Source organism: Aethalodelphis obliquidens, unplaced genomic scaffold (assembly GCF_003676395.1).
Source record: "Aethalodelphis obliquidens isolate GAN/ISIS:26980383/991018 unplaced genomic scaffold, ASM367639v1 scaffold74, whole genome shotgun sequence".
NCBI classification, from domain to species: domain Eukaryota; kingdom Metazoa; phylum Chordata; class Mammalia; order Artiodactyla; family Delphinidae; genus Aethalodelphis; species Aethalodelphis obliquidens.
In genome coordinates, this window is record NW_020838018.1 from 4821257 (window position 1) to 4840725 (window position 19469).

The 19469-nt window shown below is 38.2% G+C and overlaps 1 protein-coding gene across 2 annotated transcripts in view; it reads left to right on the forward strand.

Annotated features, from left to right (window-relative positions):
- LOC113612254 (contactin-associated protein-like 3) overlaps positions 1-290 on the forward strand; it is a 141185-nt gene extending 140895 nt beyond the window's left edge. For both annotated transcript variants that reach the window (XM_027091982.1, XM_027091983.1), the window contains exon 22: positions 97-290. In XM_027091982.1, the coding sequence (XP_026947783.1) occupies positions 97-290 (194 nt within the window). The remainder of the gene's footprint in view (positions 1-96) is intronic.
- Positions 291-19469: the final 19179 nt, after the last annotated feature.

A 19469-nucleotide genomic window follows, 5' to 3' on the forward strand; every position in this document is an offset into this window, starting at 1 on the left:
GTCAAATTTTCTGATGATAAATGATGCTAGGGTAGATTCTAGTTAGGCTGACATTTACAGTTTATAATTTGACTTTGTGTTTTCCTTTCTCTGTAGGTGTGATAGCAGTTGTGATATTTATCTTGCTCTGCATCACTGCCATTGCTGTACGCATTTATCAACAGAGATGGCTATATGAAAAAAATGAGTCGAATATTCCAAAAACTGGAGACAATGCTGAGACTGCTCTGAAAAGTGAGCTCAACATGCAAAGTACAGTCAGTGAAAGCCAGAAAGAGTATTTCTTCTGATCAGCAGTGGTCGTTTACTTATTACTATGATGATGTGACTGTCTTGCTAAGCCAGAGGCTCACAGTGGATGAAGCCCCCCCTCTTGGCCTCCTGGGACAGACGGTGGGTGTGCAGCGCCATCAACTTGCTCACGCATGGTCCCTGGAGGCTCTGCTCAGTGCTACTTCTTGATCTACTTATGTAACAGTGACTTAGGTGTGCTCATTTATTACTGTCCGGCAGTTTCTGACTGTTCTGACTTGATCTCTAAAATTGAAATGTATTTTGCATAATTATTTTGGGTTTTAAGTGAGAATAAGAATTTGAGCTGTGGCCCTACTCTTAAAAATTCAACACGGAAGTTTATGAAAGTCAAAGTTGGACTCTAATGTTTTGTGTCTCGTGGAAACCTCCATTATGCTTCCTTTATCAATCACCTGCTGACATTTATAAACCGGGAAGTGCTTCTCGGATGGCCTTCAGCTGCATTCCCATATTCCTGTGAACCAGAGCCCAGTGGCCAAAACTGCATTAGAAACCTGAAAAACATTTTTTTGGCTGATTGTTTTTACTATTTGTCTCTTTTAAATCAGTTTTGATACATTTTAGTGACGAAATGAGTGTTGAATGTCAGCTATGAAATTCTGCTAGTAAGTTCAGATACAGAACAGAGAATTCATAGGTAGAAAAATGTGTAAAGGATTTCAATCTGTGATAATTTGCTTATCTTTCTTTGTAATTTGTCATTATACTCTTTGTAAATTGTAATAACGATCACCTAATGAGCTCACAAAAAAATGTATATTTTCTAACTAAACTTGTGCCCATATATAAACTCCATGTTTAACATTGGAAATGTATCCTCCATCCACATCTGAATGAAATATAATCCTAAATTTATTTCCTTTATATATGAGATGATTAAGTCGCTTCACTTTTCTTTGTAGTCCTGTGATTTTTGTTTCTGAAGGTTATGTCAGCAACCCTTTGATTTCCTGTGATGGTCTGGTCATTTATTAGGGAAGAAGTCATAATTGAACCAAATATTTTCATTTTCCTTTCTAAATTTTGAGCCAATCTAGGCAAAACATTCCCTGAGTTATCTTCTCACCTTGTTACTACTTGGAATATCAGAGGAAGGATGCTTATGTTAAGGGAAGATACAGGTTATATGATTTGAACTAAATTTGTCATTCTAGTCAAGATTCTAGAATCTTGAGATACGTTTCCAATAGAGCACCCAAAATCAACTAGTTCATTTTAAGTAGGGTATATTTGAATACTACGAGAGCAAAAAATTCATATTAACTCTGGGGATTGATCCAATAACTACTTTTGTGGCAGTGGTCATTAGATAATTGCATGGAGTCACCATTTGTGCTGAAAAGCCAGTTATAATAAAAATGCACTGCCTTCTCTATATCCCACCTGCCATGTGCCTGCCAGGTACTTACTCTGACCACAATAAGACTATCTGGATTTATATCCATTTTGCCTTGCTATTACATTTGAGTGTATGCCTACTTTTCTGTGTTCTTTTTAAAGAATGGGAAAAGAGATCCTTTATATTGTCTTTTCTCAAAAAATTTTTCTTATGGTTTTGTATTAATTTTCTACACAGTGTAACAAACTACCACAAATTTACTGACTTAACACTACACACATTTATTATCTCACAGTTTCTGTGGGTCAGGATCTGGGCATGGGTTCACTGAGACTTCTGCAAGGCTGCAATCTAGTGTCTGCCAGGGCTGTGTTTTCACTTGGAAACTCAGCTAGGGAGGGATTTGCCTCCTCGCTCCCATGATTACTGATAGCATTCCATTCCTTACTGCTGGAGGATTGATGGAAGCTTGCTTCTTCAAAGCTCGCAGAGGACTCTAGAGCAAGTCTTCTAGCAAGAGGAAGTCTTGTATAATGTAATGTGATCATGGGAATGACATCGCATACCATGTGCCATATTCTGTTGGTTAAAAGCAAGTCACAGGTCTCACCCATACTCAAGGGGAGGGATTATATAAGGACCTGAACCAGCAGGCTGAGATCATGGGGACCCCTTTAAAGTCCATCTACCATAATATTGTATCTATATTCAAGTTTCTTTAAATAAAGGATGAAAAAAGTTTAGGATGTCACTCTAGCAATATGTAAAGGACCTACCTTGGTAAATGAAAAACTACATATATGTAGTTGTTTTCCCAAAGGAATGTGCAGTTTGGGGAAGGATTCAACACAAAAATTACAGGCTCCATTAGATGCATAGCTGAGTGTAAACATCATTAAATCACTGCAACTTTAACAAGTGATCACCTTATGTTCCAAAAGAATGCATCACTTTGGTACCTGAAATTTTACAAATTTATAGATAGTGAAATCCACTGCACCACGCTCTCTTTTCTAAAGGGAAAACTTTAAAATATTTTTACCAAACTTCAGTGATGCCTCATCCACTGTCCCTGACTGATTTGTAAATTTTTCCTGCTTATTTGTTAATAAAATAACATTTTTGAATTAAATTAGGAAAATATTTTAAGAAAAATTGAATGAAATTTGAACTATGAAATTATATTGTTTCTCCCTTAAAATATTAAAAAATGTGCAAATGTATACATTCTGTAGTGGTGTGTATATTACTTTATCTCTACTGTATATATAGGGAATGCCGTGATCTGTTAATATTATTTATGGTGGTATTTAAATTATCATACAAAAAGTGAAACAGAAAGTAATGGATATTTACCGACTACTACTACAAGTTAAAATACCTATCAATATAGATATTTAAACCTTTGCCAGAGAACAATAATTTAACAATCACTAAGTTATTTGTTGAATGTTTACTAATACTCATAACTAGTTAAACATGATTTTCCCCAGACAGTTGGGTTTCTAGAGCACTAATTGTATATATACAGATTCCAGTTGCAAATAACATCCTTCTATGAAATAAAAGTTCAAAAATAATAATAATTCCTCAAGTTTTATTTTCAAATAAAAAAAGGAAAATAGCATATAATTAACACTCATTATTGGGACTAGAATTTAGGAATTTCTGTTTACTTCCTTATGAAGTGAACCCTTCCCCCCACTACCTCCCCAGTATTATTTAGTAATGTAGAAAAACATATTGGGGAATTTATATTCTGTTTGTCTAAATAAACACTACTTCTGGATTTTTTTCAATTTCTTTCATGTAGAACATTTGATAGATAATAGCTTTCAATGGATTTTTAAAAATAAAATATGATTCTCATGGTCTTTGCCTCGAAAGAAGACAAATATGATTGAAGCACTTTCCATCTAGTATTAAGTCTGACTATGCAGTTGGATTATCAAGCCATTCTTTAAACAAAGGAGATGAAATGGACATATGTTAAGTAAAAGCATGTGTATTGGGTTACTTAATCTACTGTTTTGCAATCCATGTACAAAAATATTTGAGTCCCTCCGTACCTTCAATAGATCCCGGCTGTCACTTTCCCTTTTAAAGTGTGTCTATGGTGAGTGGCAACATGGAAGAAAGAATGAAAAAGAAAGTGATAGACATAAAATGGTCTTCACACAAAGTGGTGGAGGAAATGGATTTGGTGTTTATGTATACCCACAGCCTCACAGGTGCCCATGGGCACATTTATAGGTTGGGGGATATTAATAGATTTTGTGCACATTGAAAATAACTTACTACTTCAGCTGAATAAAAATATTTTTAATGATAGATCTATGGACTACCTAAACCTACATATGACTATTATCACTTTTTGAAAGGATGAAAGTATTCATAAACAATGGTTTAGCAAATTTAAGTTCAGAAAAAAAATCATATTTTTACCTAAAACAAAAAACAATTCATATTCGCAGAATCATAGAGATTGTCTATTGGCAGGAGCATTAAATATCCTGCCATCCAATCCTTTCCTCTCCCTTCACAGGCCTTCTAAGCAAGTCTAAGTTGCTTCGTCCAGGGTAACAACCATTTATTAGTAGTTAAGTTCGGTTCCCTGAGCCTTGTTTTGCTGTACAAGTTCTCACAGGTGCAGCTCCTGCTAGCTACTGCTGAAAGTTTCATCAGACCATCAGCCACTAATATGTGCTGTAAGTTTAGTACAAGTATGGGTGGTGTTTTAGGAAGATAGGTGTGTGTGCCTAAGATGTGTGACTGAATTTATCATACGTAGATCACATTGCTGGGAAAATAAGCTGCTACTTCCTATGAAACCTCTGTTTCAGAATTACTAGTAATGCAGTACATTTGCCATCCTTTGATTATGACTGAAAAATGATGTATATTCACTTTACTGTATTATTGTTTGTGTTAAAAGTGTTACCAAATGCAAGTTTGTGTGCCTGATGCACAGTGAGGCCAAACAAACTGAAGTTTTGGAGTAGATAACTGTTTATTGCAGGGTCATGCAAGGAGATGGGTGGCTGGTGCCCAAAAACCCACAACTCCCTGAAGGGTTTCAGCAAAGCATTTCTGAAGACAAGGTGCGGGAGGGGCATGGTTAGTTGTTGCAAACTTCTTGGTGTTGGAATCCTTTGTTCCTGCCTCTGTCCATGCGGGTCAGGTCATGATGTTCCTATAAACAGCTAACAAGACAAATGTTATCCTCTCTTCTGCAACTTTTTATCTCTATATAAATGGAGAAGTGTTATACTTTTAAAGGTCAAAGCCTTGAGAATACAGGCTATCCTGTATATTTCAGGCTATAGGCAACATTCTTTTACAAAATGTGCAGAGCCAACATGACCAAGCACAGGCAACAGAGCACATAGGTTAAAGTAAAAGGAAGATATAATATGGAGTCCGACTTGTTCTTCTCTATTACAAAAGGATGAGATGCTGGATTCAGAGTTTATCACTGACTTTGTAACTACAAATGCTCTCAGGTCTAAACTTGCCCTTTAGATTTGAAAAATGAAATTTTATAAACTACCTAACATTTAAGAAATTTCTTAACATAGAACATCTATAACCGAATGTAGCACTTTGCATAACTAATCTTTGACTTTAATTCTTAAAAGCAACCAATGAGGTAAAATGTTTATAATTATCCCCTCTTTACAGATCAGACACCTGCAGCACAAGGGCTTTCATTGCTTAGCTGAGTGTCACACAGATAATTAATTCCTGATAGACACAGTGCAATGCAGGTCCTGACACTTCTAACAGTTGACTTGCTCCCATTTTCTTCACACTGGCACACACACACACACGCAAGACTTTCTACCTACTGGTGCCAGATTTATTCTTTGAATATTTCCTAGAATGTTTAATGTGTATAGAGAAATACCCGTTTTCTTTACTGCTCAAAATTTTAAGCACATATGAATCTATCAAATAGAATTTTTCTGAACATTTTATATACTTCCACAATATACAAATTAGCTTATAAATATTAGCTTTATAAATAAAATTACTTTAATTTATAAATAAAATTACTTTAAAAAATTAGCTGTATAAATAAAATCAGGCTGACTAAAACCATCATCAAATTACCTTAAACATTTTATTACTTAGAATGTTTAATATGTCAGTTTCTCCTAAATTTTTAAATTAACTTTAAAATCAGAAAAAAGAACACTCAAATTATGAATGTGATGACAAAAATTTTTGTAACACTTATGCCCAACCTATTACAAAGCCATTGACAAGGTGGTTTATATTCATTTGTGTTGTTTTCAATGTTTCTACTTTGCTGAGGTTATAGCAATACTTATGCTCATACCTTCTAGGAGATTTAACAATTTGCTTCACCTAGAATAAAAATACATCTCTCAGACCAGCCAGGGTGCAAGGTTTCAGCTGCCAGCCAAAGATTTTCGGCCAGGACATGTACTGGCTGTGTCTTCCAGTGTCTTATGAATAGACTGTGAATTCATTATTTTGCCATGCTGTTTGACCAGATAGCTATTTGGTTATTTTATGTGATTTTCAGAACCTCTGTTTGGGGGTAATAAATTACTTTTGTAAAAAAACTCATCATAATTTCATTTATTCAGCCTCTCCTACTTCTAAAAATAAGCCTATGACAATTCCTTAAATACAGAGATAAACTAAATTAAGCAGAAAATTCACTGATTGGTAATCTAATTAGAATTATTTCTACAATAATTTTTAATAACAACTATATTTTATCTCCATCATATCAAGCTTTCATTAAATGGATCTTTACAGTCTCAACTTGTTCGAAGATCTATAATTAATATGATAATTGGTATTCTCTCTTGTCTCATCAAATTGAGTCAAATGGAGTCACCTGACTCCATCATTCTTCCAGAATTCTTCCGGACTCTTTTTTTTTTTTTAAAGGATCCTTGCTTTCTGTTCACAACATGATGATCCATAACATCTTGCTTTACTCTGTCCTGAGACATGAAATTAACTACCCTCAAGGAGTTATCTTTTCATTTAGTAAAGTATTAGAAACTGAAATAGAAACAATATGAGAATGTTTCTCATGCATACTGCTGAAAGGTAGGATTGCTAAGCCACTTTAGAAACAAGGGTGGAAATAATATTTTAAGGTAATCAATTCAAAGTGATATTCCCAGTTTCAGGTTAATGATGCACATAGATTTTTCTAACAAAAAGTTAAATTAACCAACCCATATGAAGGGCTTAGCACAGCCCCTGGCCCATAGTATATGCTATTATAATTTACTGCTTTGGTTGAGTCAATTGATACTTTGGAGATGTCATATATATCAAGTAAGCTGAAATGGAATTTAAATAGATTATTTGGCTATTTTTTCAATATGAGCTGTGGATTCAAATATTTTAAGCCCCATGGGGAAACTGCATCCACTGAAAGTAACTAGTGGGACTTCCCTGGTGGCGCAGTGGTTAAGAATCCACCAGTGCAGGGGACATGGCTTCAATCCCTGGTCCGGGAAGATCCCACATGTCATGGAGCCACTAAGCCTGTGTGGCACAACTACTGAGACTGCGCTCTAGAGCCCACGAGCCACAACAACTGAGCCCACGAGCCACAGCTACTAAAGCCCGCGCACCTAGAGCCCATGCTCTGCAACAAAGGGAAGCCACCACAATGAGAAGCCCATGCACTGCAACAAAGAGTAGCCCCTGCTCGCCAAAACTAGAGAAAGCCCACACACAACAATGAAGACCCAATGCAGCCAAAAATTAATTAATTAATTTAAAAAAATACACATTCATTAAAAAAAGAAAGAAACAAGTTAATTGCAATTTTATCTCCATGCTGGAAACATTTGGACCATTATACCTATGAGCATAGAGAAGTAATAGAAGTAATACAATGGACTATTACTCAGCAATAAAAAGGAACAAAATTGGGTCATTTGTAGAGACGTGGATGGTCCTAGAGTCTGTAATACAGAGTGAAGTAAGTCAGAAAGAGAAAAATAAATATATATTAATGCATGTATGTGGAATCTAGAAAAATGGTACAGATGAACCTATTTGCGGGACAGGAATAAAGACACAGATGTAGGGAATGAACCTGTGGACACGGTGAGGGGGTGGGATGAATTGGGAGATTGGGATTGGCATATGTGCGCTGCCATGTATAAAATGGATAGCTAGTGGGAACCTGCTGTATAGAACAGGGAGCTCAGCTCAGTGCTCTGTGGTGACCTAGATGGATGAGGTAGGGGGGAGGGTGGGAGGGAGGTCCAAGAGGGAGGGGATATATGTATACATACAGCTGATTCACTTCATTGTACAACAGAAACTAACACAACATTGTATCGCAACTCTACCCCAATTAAAAAAAAAGAGAGAGAGAGAGTAATGTGGTCCTCCACATCAGGAGAAACTCACAGTTACAGGAGCAAGGACACCTGAGGGCCAGGCCCTGTTTGCCCCCCCCCATTTGGGGCCTGCACACCAGGATCAGATTTTTAAGCTGCATGATTACTAAAGTACCAACCTTTCTCTTGTATGCAAATGCAGGCATTCAACCTAGAACTGTATATTCAGAAGATTTTGAAAAATGAGGGCAAAGTCAAGATATTTTGGATAAACAAAAAATGAGCAAGTCTGTCCCATTAAGAGCCTCATGAATGAAATTTTAATTAATTGTGCTGCTCAGTAGAAATTTCTATGAGGATAGAAAAGTAGTTACCAGCCACACTGAGCATGTGAAATACGGCTGCTCTTGTAAGCAGCTCTTCACAGGAAACCGCCCTCTGCAGGAAGCCCCTTTCCTTGCCACTTTAGCAAAACTATATTGTAACTAACTTTTAACCAGTCACCCTCATGCTCTACTTTTCTCCTGCAGGAGCACTCCTTTCAAACCTTTTAATCACACAATACCTTGCCTATCTTGTTGATTCTTTCTGTAGATCAAAAGAAGTAGGAATGAAGAATATGTAATTAACGGATGACCACATCTCTTCCCTAGCTTCCCCTTCGGTAATCTCAGAAACAAACTGTGTGACCAAACTGTGTGAACAAGGTAACATCTAGAGGAAGATAACAAGAAGTCCACGAGCCTGCATGCAGTGGGGGATGGCGAGGGCTCTGACCCTCTATCTCAGTAATTAACTGAGATTACTTCACTTCACTCCTTTAAAACTTTCATGGCTGAGCAGACTCTTCGGAGGTGTTTTTTTTGTTTGTTTGGTTTTTTTTTTTTTGGTACGTGGGCCTCTCACTGTTGTGGCCTCTCCCGTTGTGGAGCACAGGCTCCGGACACGCAGGCTCAGTGGCCATGGCTCACGGGCCCAGCCGCTCCGCGGCATGTGGGATCTTTCCGGACGGGGGCACAAACCCGTGTCCCCTGCATCGGCAGGCAGACTCTCAACCACTGCGCCACCAGGGAAGACCCCAGAGGTGGTTTTTTGGAGACAGAGTCCACCATCTCCCCAGATTGCCGGCATTCTGATTAAAGACAACTTTCCTTTCTACTGTTTATGAGTTTTTGTAAGCGGTGAGCAGCAGGACCCGATTCATTCGATAACACTCTGACTTAGGAACTAAATTTTAATTTTGTTTAATGTTAATTACTTTAAATTTAACTAACCACATGCAGCTAATGGTTACCATACTGGATGTCACCAAAAGATGTAAAACAAGCGCAAAGAAAGCATTCCTAGGAACTATAGGGTCTGAGATGAAAGAAGAAATGAGATGCACAGAGTTAAATATGTGAATAAATCAGAATAAGAACTGAATATACAAAATAATAATAACAATAATAATAGTGTTCTTGTAGAACTTTTAAAAAAATGAATACGTCAATAAGATGGTGAATCTATTAATATTCAGATAAACTTAATGACATGGTAATTACATACCGTTCAACTTAATTTGTTCTAGGTTCTTACATTGTTAGAGAAGAGGGTAAGGGCACGGTTAAAAAAGAGAGACTCTGCTTTAGAAGACTAGTAAAGAGCCAAAGGTGCATGGCTGGGAGAAAATTACCTTAGTATTCTGCATTGAGCCCTTGTATTTAGGGGCAGGCAGCTGGCCACTGGCAGCTCCAACTATCCAGCAATCCCTTTTTTAAAGGGATTAAAGGGTTCAGGGAACAGAGTCACATGAGGCATTTATACAAAAGCTATCCTTTGTATCTGATTCTTCCTTCCCACCTGAGCAGTGGGGTGTTACAGAGTGTTTGGAGCTGTGTGGTCCTTTCCTCTTAGATAAAGTGTCCCAGGCAGGAAGAGGGTCCTAGACATCAGCAGTCAAAAATCTTTTCACAAAAAGTCTAAGTCCTGGTGGACTCAAGTTCTTCACTTATTCAAGGAACAGTTCCTCCAATGTAACACAAAATATTTCAGGATAAAAAAGCACATTTGTGATAGCAAAGCCAGACAAAGATAATATAAAAGACAGGTTTAGATGATGGCTTGTTGAAAGCTATACCCAAGGAAGGAATGTTGAATCTTGTCAGTGCTTTTTCTGCAACAACTGAGATGATCATATGGTTTTGGTCCTTCATTCTGACAATGTGGTATATTATACTGATTGATTTTCATATGTTGAATCATCCTCGTATTACAGGAATAAACCTTCCTTGGTCAAGGTGAATATCCTTTGAACATACTGTTGAATTCAGGTTGCTAGTATTTTGTTGAGGGTTTTTGCATCAAAATTCATCAGGGCTATTGGTCTGTAATGTTCTTTTCTTGTAGTTTCTTTATCTGGCCTTGGTATCATGGTAATACTGGCCTCATGGATTGAGCTCGGAAGTGTTCCCTCCTGTTCAATTTTTTTGAAAGAGTTCCAAGAGGATTAGTGGTAATTCTTCTTTAATTGTTTGGTGGAATTCTCCAGTGAAGCCATCTGGTCCTTAGCTTTTCTTTGTTAAGAGGTCTTTGATTACTGATTTAATCTCCTTACTAGTTATTGATATGTGTAGAATTTCTAGTTCTTCATGATTCAATCTTGATAAATTGTGAGTTTCTAGGAATTTTTCCACTTCTTCTTGGCTATCCAATTTGTTAGCATACAACTTTTCATAGTATTCTCTTACATTTCTTTTTATTTCTGTGGTATTTGTTGTAATGTTCCCTTTTTCACTTCTGATTGTATTTATTTGAGTCTTCTCTATTTTTTTCTTACATAATGTAGCTAAAAACGGGTTGATCTTTTCGGGCTTCCCTGGTGGCACAGTGGTTGAGAGTCTGCCTGCCGATGCAGGGGACACGGGTTCGTGCCCCGGTCCGGGAAGATCCCACATGCCATGGAGCGGCTAAGCCTGTGAGCCATGGCGGCTGAGCCTGCGCGTCCGGAGCCTGTGCTCCGCAACGGGAGAGGCCACAACAGTGAGAGGCCCGCGTACCGCAAAAACAAACAAACAAACAAACAAAAACCTTGTTGATCTTTTCAAAAACTCAGTATCATTGAAAAATTTTGTCATGTGTTACAACATGGATGAATCTTGAAGACATTATGCTAAGTGATATAAACCAATCACAAAAAGATGACTGCTCTATGCTTCTGTGTATATGAAGTGTCAAATTTTTTTAAATTCATAGAAACAAATTATAATGGTGATTACCATGGGCTGGGGAAAGGGGGAAAAAGGGAGTTTTTTGATGGGTATAGTGTTTCAGTTTTATAAGATATAAAAGTTCTGGAGATCCGTTTCACAGCAAGGTGAGTATACTTAATACTACTCAATTTGAATGCTACACTTAAGAATGGTTATGATAGGAAATTTTATGTTGTGCTTTTTTTTACAACAATTAAAACACACACATCCTAATGAAAGCCTACTCCCTCTAGCCAAAGGACACAGGAAGGGCAGCCTACAAGACAGAAAACTTTCAGACAAGAACTGCTCTACTCCAGACAACATCACAGAAAAATCTGTAGTCCCATCCTCAAACATGCTACCAAATATCACATGGAGATCCTAGACATCTACCCTCACAAAGCTATAATGAATTACCCCAATCCATGCTCCCCACCAGTGTAGTGTCAGAGAAGGTTCATTAAGCAGTCCCGGCATTCATCCCCACTTGTTGGTATCATGGAAAGCACATGGGACGCTGGATTTTCACCCCTACCCAGTAGTAGTATGGTGCCCCCACAGGGGTGATGGAAAAAGAGGTCTGGTGGATAGTCAGGACTTTCCCTACCTGCCTGTGGAAACAAGACCACTCCCCACTCCCAGCAGTGCTGTTGGAGGCCATAGAGAGAGAAGTCACAAGATACTTCTACCTGTCTCAGCCAGGGAGGTATCATAGAGACCCTAGTGTGGAGTCAGAACCCCACCCCTGCCTAGGAGTAAAAAGAACCCTTCATGGGAAATCAATGGAGGCTGAGTGGGGAAGCACTTCTACTCCACCTGCCAGAACTAAGCTGGTATTCCCCACTTACTCTATATGACCAGTGTGAAAATAAGCTAGCTAAAATAGGAGGTTTAAAGAAGATGCACATTCTCGTTATATTTATGAGGTATTATATTTATACCCCAAATATTCAGTTTCAATAGCAAATCATCCATCATATCAAGAATGAAGGAAGATCCCAAACAGAATGAGAAAAAACAATCAATAGATCCCAAGACCAAGGTGGCAGACATGTTAGAATTATCTGACAAAGACATTAAGTCAGCTATCATAAAAAAGCTTCAATAAGCAATTATGAGCAAATAAATTTGACTATTCTATGTAGATGTGTACATCTTTTTGAGGTTATTCTACTTGGAGTTTGTTAAGCTTCTTGGATGTGTAGATTTTGATTGTTTAATAAAATTTGATGACTTTTTAGCCAATATTTCTTCAATACATTTTTTTCTGTACGTTTTTCTTTCTTTTCTCTTGCTGGAATTCTTATTATGCATATGTTGGTATACTTAACAGTATCCCACATCTCTCTGAGGCTCTGTTTATTTTTATTCATTTTTTCTTCTTTCAGCTCCTTAGATTGGATAATCTCACTTAACTTATCTTCAAATTTAATTATTCTTTCTTCTTCCAGTTCAAATCCATTATTAAATTTTTCTAGTGAGTTTTTAATTGCAGTGAGAACTTCTATTAGTTCTTATTTATAATTTCTATGTCCTTATTGATTTCTCAATTTGGTGAGACACTATTATCATACTTTCCTTCAATTCTTTAGATGTGGTTTGCTTGGTTTACATTCTTTGCATGTATTTATAATAGCTGATAGAATATTTTTGTCTACTAATTCCAACAACTAGGTCATATCAGGAGATTTTCTGTGGTTGATTGTTTTCCAGTTTCTTTGCATGTCTCATAATCTTTTGTTGAAAACTGAACCTTACAGATACTATATTGTAACAAGTATGGTATCAAATTCTTTACTCTTCCCTGAATTTCTTACTATTGCAAGGTTTCTGTTGTTATTGTTGTTGTTTCTCTCACTGATGCTTATTTATCTAGGTACTATTCTGGACTAATACAGATTCTATATTCCCTGAAGTGTGTGGCCACTGAGTTCCCTTCTCACTTTTTTTAAACTTTTTGTTTTTATTTTTAGGCCAATATTCCTAGGGGCCACTGCTGGTTAGTATAATTTATTGGTCAGCCAAAGATCTACAAGATTTCCTCAAACTCCTCATTTGTATGTCTTCCACTCTTTGACAAGGGAATCTATGTGAGAAGGCTTGCCTTCAAACTTCAAGCAGTTTATAAAGCAGCCTTAGCTTTCACTTCCTGCTTGTGCAGGGCCTCAAGGTTGAGTGACTGGTTTCTTCTCCTTTCCCAGGTCTTTATTGGTCATGCACAAATTATTGCACCTGTACCCAGCTTTTTAGATACTCAGGAATATATGAAGATTTTAACAGTTCTTGTTATCTTCTTTTCCAGAAATTCCTTTAAAAATGCCGGCTAAGCTCTTGTTTGCCTCAACTGAAATAATAGACTTAAACAGCTACAATGTCCCCAAAAGATTGTTATGGTTTCAGAAATACACTGGGGATAGGGCATATCCTTCCTTGCTTCCCTCTCCCTTTTGATCTGAGCTCTGAGTTTAATCAAATAGTCACAAAAGCCTGGAGCTAGAGATTTTCCATAAAGCTGGACATTTAGAGAAAATTTTGACTGTGCCATTGGGGATGTTTTAAATGAAGTTCCGAAATAGGTCAATCCTCTCCATTGGCTGTGAGACTGTCAATGACTATCATGCCACTGAGCTGGGGGTGGGTTGGGGGGAGGATGGGAATTAAAACACTCCAAATACCATTATCATACCTAGGTTTAGTCGTTTCTTTTGGACAGGTGGTTTTCAGTTTGTTCTGTGGCTTGGTTAATTTTCAGAGCTCAAAAATAGTTAAATTTAAATGTCTCACTGGCATTTTCTGTTTTTTCATGGGAGAGCAGTTTGCCAAAGTCCTCACTCTGCCATTTAGGAAACATGCATTCCAGTGTGTTTTGTGGTTGGATTAGGTCAGTGGTCCTCCAGCAGTGTTCCCACAAGCTGCTCTGTTTCTCCTGGTTTCTGACAGTTTGTGATCATGACAAAAGTGCTCTGCTACTAACACTGAAAAAAGTGACATTTTCCTAATTCATAGGAAAAATACATTTCCTCTGTTAGGTTTAATTTTGTTATACTTTTGGCATTTAACATCACCTGTTATTTAATATCAGCTGACATCTGATCTAGCACAAATTATATATTAGAGTTACTCCTGGTTTACTCTATCAACGATGCATGTACTCTTCAAGAATATTTTTAGAGGTGGGTGAGTAGGACCTGCAATACAACTCATTATTTTATACCCTCGAGCATATATCTTAATAATTTATATTTAGTGGAAGTTCAATTCGTAAAGAACTATACATAGAAACAGAAAGAGGCAATTATAATTCATTGTAGGAAGTAGAATGAATCGACACTTTCTGGCTGAGAGAAGTATGCAGACAAAATACAGTGAGGCATAGCTTGAATTCAAGGCATCACAGGAAGTATGGTTTTAAAAAATAATAATTGCGTGCATTCATAAACATATTAGTCCAGGTCATTGCCTGTAAAGATTCCAGGAAGTTGGAAGATTCCTGGGGTGTCCAATGTGGGGACTCCAGAGCATGATTTGGAGGGATTCTTTTGCTCACCAAGCTACTGAGAACCCACGTGACAATAATGTCACTAAAGAGACATGGAAACCACTTGAAATGATGGTAAATGTAGCACAGCGGTATGGACAGAAATGCGGGAAGAGAACCAGAAAGCAGATCAAGAAGCCTGAGACCCTCCAATGATTATTTCCATCTTTGTTCATCCACTTTTTCAAAATACCTGGCATTTTTTCTTACTGTCATCTGTTCTGCAAAGATTCTTCAGAATCTTTATGCTGTTGATGATTTTGAAAGTTCATGCCCCCGTGAAAGAGAGGAAGAGGTCCCCCTTCTGGAGCTGAGGTTTACCTGCATCTTTTCTGATAGATAATTGGTTGTCCAAGCCAGAGAAGGAGAGGCAGAGCAGGGCAGGTGCTTGGTAATGCAAAGCTGACCATCCACAGTATAAAAATATTTCCTGCTCTTTGTTTTCCACATTGTGACAATTCATTCTTTTTTTCTCATAAACAGGTGAAAGCTGCTTTGTCTCCCTTTCCCCCAACTCAGTGTCTCACAATTACTGGTAGGGAATTTACATTTTAAATTTGGTCTGTAAAATATGGTTCATAATAACCCTTTTCTCTTGCAAACTGAATTGTGTCCATGTGGCTGTAACCCTGAATGGTCACAAAGGAAATGAATGGTCACTTTACATTTCTAGACCTCAATATTATTATTGACTTGGGCTTACTTACATAATGAGGTTAAAATCATTTAAACATAGGTTTTGTGTGATCAATTTCCTGGTCATAAAGTGCTGCTTATTTAGCATAAAACTTTTCTGTTGGAAGGCTTTCTGATACTTTCCTAGTCATCAGTCGAACATATAATTTTATTTTCTTCCCAAAAAACTGTAGGTATCCAGACAAAGGCATGCTCTCATGCATCTCCTCTACTTCTTGGTTTTAACATACGCAAAATGATTAGCAACTCAGTACTGAAGAGACTAAGTAAAGCACAATTTTAACATTAGTGCCCCCCCTTCACCCCCAGAACATATGTGTTAATTATTCTGATTTTTAAAAAAAAATCCTATAATATGTCTTCTGAACACATGACCTAGACATCTGTGATAAAACCCTGGGGAATAAAAGAACTCATTGTAAGGCCATCATGTGGTCTGCATGCATGTGAATATTTCATACATCATCATCTGCCTTTTATAGCTGTGCTAGGCATACGTACTGGTACATTGCTGCTAATACTCTCTGCACACTGAGGTCCAGTCTGTAGTTTTCTTTATTTACCATGAGGATGTTATGCTGGGAGAAACTGCATGGTGCCTTCCTTCGAGAGACTGATATCTAAAGGAATTAGAATTTCCTTCCATAACAGTGACCAAAACTATAAGCAGAAGCACTTCTGATGTGTCATCTGGAATTGTTCAAACATCTGTCATCTGAAGGGACCCCAGGAGCTTCTCACAGATTTTGGAGGGTCTCTGTGGAAGACTTCATACCCTGCAGGCACCAGCCTGTCATCTTTAAAGCCTGGCGGGCAGGCAGACAAGACCCACTCAATATCACACCTGTTCACTGCTGCACTGGCTACCTGCTGATACCTCAGCCAAGGGATACAGGAGAGGCAGTACAGAGGACAGCAGATTCCACATGGCATCCTAATTAGGTTCACTCATGAGCATTTCTGAGATGTGGGCTGTGTAGGGAAAGGGTGTGCCTCAGTGGAAAAGTGTGCATTGTCTGCATAGGACAACTTTCTGGGTAACCTGATGCTGACTCTATAGGAGCTATTGTACAAGTCTGCAAGTTGTAGGTGACTGTCACCAATGCAGAATAATTCTTGCCTATAGACATGCAAATGAAATGTCTGGAGGGACAGCCCCCTTATGAAAAAACTGTTTTGCCTCCATTTGCATTCTGCTTGGTTCTTTCATTTAATTAATAAGTTAAACAAAATCTTTTTAAAAATATTTTTATTGGAGTATAATTGCTTAACAATGTTGTGTTAGTTTCTGCTGTACAACAAAGTGAATCAGCTATATGTATACATATATCCCCATATCCCCTCCCTCTAGCCTCCCTCCCACCCTCCCTATCCCATTCCTCTAGGTCATCACAAAGCACCGAGATGATCTCCCTGTGCTATGCAGCAGCTTCCCACTAGCCATCCATTTTACATTTGGTAGTGTATATATGTCAGTGCTACTCTCTCACTTTGTTCCAGCTTCCGCTTCCCCTGCTGTGTCTTCAAATCCATTCTCTATATCTGCATCTTTATCCCTGCCCTGCCACTAGGTCCATCAGTAAGTACCGTTTTTTTAGATTCCATACATGTACGTTAGCATATGGTATTTAAACAAAATCTTTAATGCATGTTTATTTTATGTTTATGAGAGTCATGATTTTCTCCTTTCTGGAAATTACCTTTAATAACTGCCAGGAGTGATGTCACCAAGATGGACATATAGGTTGTTCCTGACTTCACTTCCCCTTGCAAGAAGAGCAACTAACAACTATTCTTGAACAAGATATAACTGAGAGAATCCTAGAACATGGGAATGCGGCTGAAGCACCCTCTATACCACAGAGGCCAAGACCGACTGTGTTAGAAAGTTAAGAGGAGCACTGACTGCATTGACCCTCTCACAGGACAGGGCAGCATCACACAGAGAGGTCTACCCTGAGCCTATTGTTCCTCTAGTGGGAAAAGAGTCCAGGGGCGTCAACCAGCACACCCAGCATTGTGGGTTGCTTTGTGGGAGTCCCCACTGTGGTCTCACCCCCATGGGGATTGTAGGGGATTTGCAGAGCTCAACCACTGGGAGTCTGACTATGATCAGAGAAAGGGGGTAGGGGCTTACAACAACCAGCACATGGATCTTGGCAGACTGAGTCCATACCTGCAGTGCCTAAGTAATAATCCCAACAAGTGGCTTTGCTAAGCTGCAGAACCAACTTGGTGGCAGACTCTGACCAGAGAACCCATTGGGGTGCAGAACTGCCTGCTTCAGGTCCTCAAAGGAAGAATTTTGCCAGCCCTGGAGCCTAGTTTGCCCATAACCTAGCAAGGAGCTGAGTCATAGCCCCATCCACTAGGGAGAGTGTCTCCTGACCCCATCTGGCCAGAGGGCTGGTGAAAGCCTCTGGAAGCTGTGTAACCAGCAATGCAAAAACCAAGAAGTGGGTAGGCAGTGTTGATCAATCCCAGAATAAAGCCAGTACTAGGCATGGAGGGTTCCGTGGCTATAACCAGAAGGGAGATTAATTCATAGTCAAGGCTGAGGGTAGCTCTTGGCTCCCCAAAATGGGAGAGGCCCGGAGTAGCCTTTTTCCATCCTGCCCAGGGAAGGGAACTGAGATACAGCCCCACTTGCTGTGGAGAGTGTCTCCTGGACCCATCTGATTGGAAGGGCAGGTGAGAACACCTGAAAACTGTGTAAGCCAGCAACACTCAAACCCAGAGACACGCAGGCAGAGCTGATAATGGGCAGACCAAAGCCAGTGGCCCTGTTCCATCAAGGAACTTGGGGCATGGATTGGCTTGAGGTAAGATAACAAAAAGCTTTACCAGCTTTAGAGCTGCTTCTCCCACTGATTTTACTTATTAGGGTTTATCCTTTTTTTTTTTTTTTTTTTTTGATGAGTCAGGATAAAGGTTTATCAATATTGTTTATCTTTTCTGATCTTAGTTGCATTATCTTCTATTTTTTTAGTCTATTATGCTCTGATATTTATTATTTCTTTCCTTCTACTAATTTTGGGTTTTGTTTCTTCCCTTTCTACTTCCTTCATGAGTAAGGTTAGGCTGTTTATTTGAGATTTTTCTCATTTCCTGAGGTGAGCGGGTATCACTATAAACTTTCTTCTTACAACTCCTTTTGCTGTGTCCCATAGGTTGTGGATTGTCCTGTTTTTGTTTTCATCTTTCTCCAGGTATTTGTTGCTTTTTTCTTTTATTTCTTCAGTGACCCAGGGGTTGTTTAGCAGCAATATTGTTTAGCCTCCACGTGTTTGTGGTTTTTTTAACAGCTTTTTTTTTTCTTGTAATTGATTTCTAGACTCATAGCATTGTGGCCCAAAAACATGTTTGATATGATTTCAGTCTTCTTAAATTTACTGAGACTTGTGACCTAGCATGTGGTCTATCCTAGAGAATGTTCCATGTGTACTTGAAAAGAATGTGTATATTCTGCTGCTTTTCTGTGGAAGTTCTACTTCTATCTATTAAGTCCTTTCAGTCTAATGCATCATTTGAGGCCAATGCTTCCTTATTGATTTTCTGTCTGGCCAATCTATCCATTGATGTAAGTGGAGTGTTAAAGTCCTTATTATTATTGTGTTACTGTCAGTTTCTACCTTTTTGTATGTTATTTATTTGCTTTATGTATTTAGGTGCTCTTATGTTGGGTATATATATTTTTTCAATTGTTGTATCTTCTTTTTTGCTTCAAAGCAATTATACTCCAATAAAAATTGATCCTTTTATCTTTATGTAATGTCCTTCTTTGTGTCTTGTTATAATCTTTGTTTTAAAGTCATTTTGTCTGATATAAGTATTGCTACCCTGGCTTTCTTTTTCCTTTTCTGTAGAATACCTTTTTCCATCCTTTTACTTTCAGTCTGTGTGTGTGTCTTTAGGGCTGAATTTAGTCTCTTGTAGGCAGCATATATATGGGTCTTGTTTTTGTAGCCATTCAGCCACAATGTCTTTTGACTGGAGCATGT